Here is a 7566-nt window from a genome sequence, read left to right as displayed (position 1 = left end):
GAAAATGTGTGCAAAGGACATTCAAAGGGCAAGTTTCAGTAAGAGATGACAGATCCCTTGAAGCATAACTTAGGTCAGTGGGAAAAAAATCCAGATCATAATTGCCAGGACCGATAGGGCAATACAAAGTGTTCATCCAAATTGGCTACTGACTTTGGACCTCCCTAGTAGAGAATAAACCTGAACTAAATGTGAACTCCACATAATTAGAGTAGCCTTGGCACAGGATGCCTGAGCTGGGGGTGAGGATTCCTAGGTATCTAGAATGTGACAAGGATTGAAGATTTGACAACAGGGTAGAGGACTTGAGAAGGTCCCTCAGAAGAAAGATTTCCTTGTAAGAATGTAGTGCTATGGTTTTAATGTGTGTCCCTCCAAAATTCATGTTGAAACAATCTCCAGTGCAACAATATGAAGAGATGGGGCCTTGGGAGGTTATTAGGTCTTAAGGGCTTCTTTCTGGTGAATAAGATAAAGGACCTTGTAAAAGGCCTCATGCCCTTCCCATACCAAACAGCAACAACAACAAAAAAAAACTTGGGGTGTAGATGTACTTTAGTGATAAAGCTCCAATCACTTATAGAACACACACACACAAAAATAAAGATGAAAAAAATTCTGAAGCTGGATGGTAGTGATGGTTAAACAACAATGTGAATATACATATTTTTTTCCTTTTTGTGTCTGGTACTGGGGATTAAACTCATGGGTGCTCTACCACTGAGCTACATCCCTAGCCCTTATTTTTGAGACAGGGTCTTGCTAAGTTGCACAGAGACTGGCTTCAAACTTGAGATCCTCTTGTCTTGGCCTCCTAAGGCACTTGGAATACAGATGTGCATCACCATCCTGGCACAATGTGAATCTACTTAATGCCACCTACTGTGCACTTAAAAATGGCTAAGATGGTAGATTTTCTTACATTTTACCATAACTTAAAATTCTTTTAAGAGCTGGGGGTGTAGCTCAGTGGTAAAGTGGGTGCTTAGCATGCAGGAGTCCCTGGGTTTGATCCACTGCACCAAAAGAAAACCCCAAACAAAAGAAAACCTTTGCCTGGTGCAGTGGTGAATGCCTATAATCCCAGCTACTCTGGAGACTGAGACTGGAGGATCTTGAGCCCATGAGTTCAAGACCAGCCTGGGTAACACAGCCAGACATCTCTTTAAAAAAATTTTTTTTCTGATGTCTATAAAAACATATGAAGTAACTTTTAAAAATGTTACCTTGTGCCCGGCCTGGTGGTGTACACCTGTAAACCCAGTGTCTTGGGAGGCTGAGACCAGAGGATCGCTAGTTCAAAGCCAGCCTCAGCACTGGCGAGGTGCTTAGAAACTCGGTGAGACCCTGTCTCTAAATAAAATACAAAATAGGGCTGGGGATATGGCTCAGTGGTTGAGTGCCCCAGAGTTCAATCCCTGGTACAAAAAACAAAACAAAACAAAACAAAAAAAAACCTTGTGACAGTCTTCATCTTTGCATTCTAAAGGTACAGAGGGAATCAATGTTTATTAAATGTCCTAAAACTTTAAAATTTTTAACTTCAAATCACTTAAAAACTGCAGACTTATTTATGGTTTTATTGGCGTATTAGAGCTACACACAATAGGTTCATTTTGACATAATCACACGTGTGGAATAGAAGTTGACCCATTTCCGTCCCTAGTACGTTTCCCTTCTTCTCCACTTTACTCCATTTCCCCCATCTATTTATTGTTTTTATAAATTGACACTTTACACATAAAGATAGACTTCACCGCGGCACATTCACACACACACACAGCACAATCTGGTCAACCTCATTCCACTGTTCCTCCCCACTGATCTCCCATTTTCATGGTGTCTCCCCTCTCCATCTTCCTGTTTATTTACTCTAGCTTCTGTATATGAGAAAACATTCGACCTTGACTGATTTATTCCACTTAGCATTTTCTCCAGTTCCATCCACATATTAGCAAATGTCACAATTTCATTCTTTATAGCTGAGTAAAACTCCATTATGTATATATTTCACATATTCTTTATCCACCTGTGATAGGCATGTGGGCTGATTCCATAATTTGGTTATTGTGAACTGCGTGCAAACTTACGTTAATATTTTAAGTGTAAGGAAGTTAAAAAAAAAAAATCTTGCAATTGCGCTTCCGCAAATTTTTTTTTTTTTTTTTTTTTTTTTTGTACTGGGGACTGAGCCACTGAACTACACCCCCAGCCAGGGTATCGCTTAGTTGCCCAGACTGGCCTTGAATTTTGAGATCTTCCTGCTTCACAGCCTAAGGAGACGCTGGGATTTCAGGCGTGGATCACTGTGCCCGACGCAAAACTGATTTTAAATTAAAACCAAAATGTACCATACCCTGGTCTGCCTTAAGAGGATCACGCTGAACGTCGATCAAAACCTGGGACAGTTTTATTTCAATGTCAGCTTTTTTGTTGCCCTTCACCTACTTTTTTCGAGGAACCCTATACTGGTACCTTCATTTGGATAAATAACCACCGTGGTCCTACATGAAACAGTCCCTAGTTTGACTGCTTTTCAAGACAACTAAAAAAACCCTAGCTGCTTAGCACTGATCAGCTAACCAACAACAGATTCACTCACCGGAACTGCCTCCCCAAGGCCACTTCCGGGACGTCCGGAAGTTCCTGTTGCTTAGCAACCGCGGGAACACCCAATTTCTTAGAGCGACTCCTAGGTGGACTGCCCATCACCTGGCGGTCTAGGGTAGAGAATAGAAGCCCCCACCGGCCGTCTCCTATTGGGGCTTCGGCCTCTCAGTGCCCAGGCAGGATTTCCAGTAAGCGCTGGTATTACTTTCCAGTTATTTTAATGAAGACCCTTTCTGTCTGTCTCGTAATCTGACCCTTATAATGACACAGCCCAGCTGTGAGAAGGAAGCCAGGCTCCAGGGGTTGAAGCCCTCAATCAGAAGGAGCTGACACCGGGGACACATTTTTGGAAACCTGCATTGTGGAGGACAAGCCTACAACATATCGGTGTCTACTGAGGAGGCTGGGGAAGGAGGAGAGCAACTTAAAACTTTACCCCACTTGCTTTATTTTCCATGATGACATCTAACCAGTGTTTATACAAGCACAGGTCTCTAAGGGGCTCGAGATCCCACCATGCAAAATAGTAAACAGACCCAGGACTTAGGAGAGGGCAGTGACTGGGTTAGAAATGGAGGGAGTACATCTGCTTCCCACATTCCAGGCTCAGTTTAGTTGGTGGGAAACCTTCAGAGTAAGAAAAGGCAAGTATTTTTAACCTTCAATATCTGGGCTGAGAGAAGCATGGAGGGAGATCAGGAGGCACTGAAAAACTTAAGTATGAATCCGGTCTGGCATGGGAGGGCTGGAGTCAGTAGCACCCATGGCTCCCAGCACTGCTCAGAGTGTCAGCCCACGCTCCTTGAACAGCTGTTTTAGAGCCTCTTCCAGTTGTTGGTTTGTTCCCTGAAGCCCCTTCACCACCTGTGCTGCCCACTCGAAGTATTCCTGGACGCGATGTTCTGACCATCCTGCATAAGAGTGGACAGAAACCTGCTAGTGTAATGCCAAGGACAACATTGCCTTTTGCCTACTGATTGGAGGGCTTGGTATAGGGCCATGAGATGAATTCCTGACGGAATGATTTGTCTTGAAAACTTCCTCTTGGCCCAGCTATTGTATTTTCACCTTATGAAAGAAGACTATTCTAGTAGGATTAGTTTGGGGAACTGAGAATGCCTAGACGCCCCCCCCCCACTGATATGACTAACTTGTGATTTTTGAAGGGGGACATCTCTTCATGTTCCCTCAGAACCAGTGGGGAAACATACCCTCAGGGGTGCAGCGATTCAGGTCCCTCAGATTGTACAGCTTGTCTGCCAGTTTCACCAGTTTGGCCCCTGGGCTGCTGTGAGGTGCCTGCTCCACCTGTTGCCGCTTTCTCTCCAACTTGGGCAGAGTCTTGTCATCTGTTACCTCCTCCACCAAGCGCCGCACCTGTGCCCCAAAGTGCATCTCCACCTCATCCAGGGTAGTGTCTGTGTCTTCCACTGTGTCATGAATCAAGGCCGCCTGGGGACAGGCTCCCTTTCAGTCCTGTGATGTCAACCAAGGGATGCCCATTGCTGAAAGGGACCTCTGATCCCCACCCTGACCTCCTGGCAGAGAGGGGGTAAAGTTACCTGTAAGACCACAATGTCAGTGATTCCCGCCTCATGGGTCAGGATACGAGCCACACCTGGCAGGGCAAAGCAGGAATTAAGATCGGAGACAGCCTCACTGTTTTGGATTTTGGAGAGGCAGGTGTAGCCCTTCACTAGCTGAGTGACCTTGAGCGAGTCCCTCATTCTCTTGGGGTGTTCACCGAACCAAGGGAATAATCATGCCTGCTGCCCCGGGTTCTTGTGAGGCTTAAATCATACCGCACAAACAGTGTCTGACACAAAGCTTGGGATAAAGTAGGTGCTCAATGAGGTGCACGCCCTTCACAGTACCCACCCCCACCCCCAGGCGCCGCTAGGGGTGCTTCCGGATCGGCGCGCCCACCGATGGGGTGGTTGATGTAGGGGGTCCCTTCTGGATCCTTCCGACGCTGCTGTTTATGCTTCCGAGCCGCGAAGTCTGCAGCCTCCAGCAGCTGCGCTGCTTCAGAGCCCATCGCGCGGATGGCGCTGGGGACTGTGTCAGGGGGAGTTGGATTGGAGCGTTTACAGCGCCTCCTTGCGCCTCGGAGGCCCAGGGATTGGAGAGGCTCTGATTCTAACAAGCTGCCACAGACTGGTTCCTCTTGGAACTGAAATTATGGCACAGAGAAAGACTGGTATGGAGAGCTTCATTCAGCATCACAGTCCTTATTCAGTGTGCTTCAGTGAGGGTTCAAGAAGGACAACAGTCTGGGGGCTGGTTTGTAACTCAGTGGTAGAGCGCTTCCCTAGCACTTGTGAGGCACTGGGTTCCATCCTCAGCGGCACATAAAAATAAAGAAAGAAAATAAAGAAAAACATAGTCTGGTTCTTTGGGAGCCCATAATCTGTGGAGAGAGGTGGGAGGGCAAACTGGAAATAAGGCAGTGGCCTCACAGTGTGCTAAGTCCAGTACTCAAAGGCATAGGAGACTATACAGGGTCCATAGAGAAGGAGCAATTCAACTAGTCTCAGAGTCAGAGACAGCTTCTACCAAGAGTTAAAGGCAATCTTTAACCTGTAAGTGCTCTGAAACATTTTCAAAGGGCTCCATAAAGTTTTCCCTGAGGATGTGGGTCCTGTTACTATGGGCGACCAGCTCCACCTTTGGGCCTAAGAGACCCTAGGGCCTGACCTTCTGGAAAATTGGATCCTAAACTGGGAGCCCTGCCTAAATGTTTCAAATTTAGACTTCCAGTCAGCAGTAGTGTTTCCACAGGACTGTTTTTGTTTTCAGTGTTCAGGTAAAATTTGAGTTGCTTTCTTGTTCCATCGGGCCCCTGCTTTGGTCTCTAGGTAACTGCTGTGGGCCTCTGGGGTGCTGAGTCTTGTCCCTGTTGTTTTTGGAGCATGATGTTGTCTAGCCTAGATAGGTTCTGTGATAACACTTAATTAACTCTGCTGGCTGGTGACTTGGGTCTTCTGGAGAAATTCCCTGTCTTAGGGAATTACCTGGCAGCTATGAGGTATGAGGGGTCATAGAGACCTGGAGATGCCCCAGCTGGCTTTCCTGTGAGTTGGAATTGGCCTGTTGCTAAGTATACTCCAATCAAACAGGTAGTTTTTGTGTTTTGGCTGGTAACTGGGGGAGATGAGGCTCAGGAGGAAAGTTAATGAAGAGACTCACCCTTGGTTTACAGCTAGATTTGGTGGTTGCCACGTTGCGGTGGTTAGGGAGGGAAGCTCCATAAGCTGAAAACAGAGGTCCTGAAATGGAACTGTCAGAATTCCCAGGGCTTCCATGGCAGCCTCGAAGTTGAAGAGTAGGTAGATAGCGATATATTTGTCTCTAAATACTTGTCTATTTTTCAGGCCAATGGCTTATCTTTGGTCTCATCCATTAGTCCCTCCTCTATTCTTCTGAGCCTTTTCCCCTTTTGCTCAGAAAACCTTAGGTAGTTTAAAAGTACAGGCCTTTTTCCAGCAGGAGATAAAAACTGAGTGGCTTTCATCTCTCTAGAAGCCTGTAGTAGAAGAGCTTCAGGTTTGTGTTAATGGTGCCTAAGGGTGTCGGTGCTTTTGTATGTATGTATGTATTTATTTTTTCAGTACCAGGGACTGAACTCAGGGACTCACTCATGCTAGACAAGTGCTCTATCACTGAGCTATATCCCCAGGCCTTTCTTTCTGTTGGTTTTAAATTTTGAGATAGGGTCTTGCTAAGTTGCCCAAGTTGACCTTGAACTTTCTATCCTCCTTGCCCCAACCTCTCAAGTAACTGGGATTATAGGCATGTGTCCACTTATGGTCCCAAGCCAATGCCTTTTTAAAATTTTTATGGTACTGAGGATTGAACCCAGGGCCTTGTTTATGCTAGGCAAGCACTCTACCTCTGAGCTACATCTCCATCCCTTTGATTTTTAATTCCTTGTTTTCTGCAGTCATGGCTTAGATAGAAAGATGATGGGGTTCCTAGAATCAAGGCTGAGGTGGAGGTGACTTCTCATGGGCTTCCAAAAAAGGAGGCCAGGCCCCTTGATGACAGGCCTGTCAGTGGGGCTGCTACTGCTCTTCAGTTGGATGACCTTTGCCCAGCCCACATCTCTCTCAGGTACAGCACTCTTTCATTCCCTGCAGGTGGTATGAGTTATTTGGGGAGTTGGTGAGGAGGGGAAGAAGGGACCTTCTATTTTGGTAGGGGATGATCCCTTTTACTTTCTGGGAATTGTGGAATAGGGTTTGGACAGACTCCTCCTTCTTGTCTCCAGACCCCTTGTCTGTCTCTTCAGCATTGGCTTACCATCCCAACTTGTGCCAGACCACCCAGGATGCTGATGGCCGCCACTACTCTGGTTTCTTCTGTCCCCGGCTCTCTGATACTCCCGAGGAAGCCTACTGCTGTCACCTGCAGGCTGCAGGGGGCTACTGCTGTACCCGGGATGAATTTGAGGCCCTATACCAAGTCAACCTGTCTGCTCTTCCTCCGCCACCCATCCTTAGGTGAGAACTCCAGCCCCAGAGCCTTTGGAACAGGGTGTTCCAGTGCCTGGGAGTTTGTTCCTTAAATTCTGGGGTGGGAGACTTGTGACTTGCAGACCAGTAGAGGGCCAGACGGCAAACCGAAAATCACATAAATCATAATTACAAACAATTGTGAAGGAAATGTTTACGGGGCGGTGAAAGCGGGCAACCGGAAGCCATTAGCTTGTGCTGTGAAGTGGAGGGGGCTGGGGGCAATGTGTAAGCGGAAAGAATGTGTGCTCTAATCCGTGTGTTACACACATTGTAGTAGAAGGTTTTAATTCTGAATCTGCCCATGGGTGGCTTTAGGTATCTGTGAACTCCAAAATGTTCCTTTGCAAAATATGTGCGTGTGCAAATTTATTCAGGGAGAGGGGTCTGCGCTTTCTCCAGACTCGCAGGGGTCTGTAACACACGGTTGCCACTATCCTGA

The 7566-nt window shown here is 46.7% G+C and overlaps 1 protein-coding gene across 4 annotated transcripts; it reads right to left on the bottom strand.

The window, feature by feature from the left end:
• Positions 1–3034: 3034 nt before the first annotated feature.
• On the bottom strand, positions 3035–4691 carry Hddc3 (HD domain containing 3). 4 transcript variants are annotated; one of them, XM_046437855.2, is made up of 4 exons: positions 4537–4691; positions 4173–4228; positions 3822–4062; positions 3035–3521 (listed from the first exon to the last, which is right to left on the bottom strand). In XM_046437855.2, exons 1-4 carry the CDS (start codon positions 4646–4648, stop codon positions 3391–3393), a joined length of 540 nt encoding a protein of 179 aa, XP_046293811.1. In that variant the 5' UTR covers positions 4649–4691; the 3' UTR covers positions 3035–3390. The 4 variants fall into 4 exon arrangements, with proteins under 4 accessions (XP_046293811.1, XP_046293828.1, XP_046293821.1 ...); XM_046437872.2 differs by having other exon boundaries at positions 3822–3987; XM_046437865.2 differs by having other exon boundaries at positions 3822–3987; positions 4489–4686.
• Positions 4692–7566: the final 2875 nt, after the last annotated feature.

This window comes from Marmota monax, unplaced genomic scaffold (genome assembly GCF_021218885.2).
Source record: "Marmota monax isolate L192 unplaced genomic scaffold, Marmota_monax_Labrador192_F-V1.1 WCK01_AAM20220418_F8-fsc00005, whole genome shotgun sequence".
Lineage (NCBI taxonomy): Eukaryota > Metazoa > Chordata > Mammalia > Rodentia > Sciuridae > Marmota > Marmota monax.
Note: the sequence above shows the minus strand (reverse complement) of the source record. Positions and strands in the feature narration are given on the sequence as shown.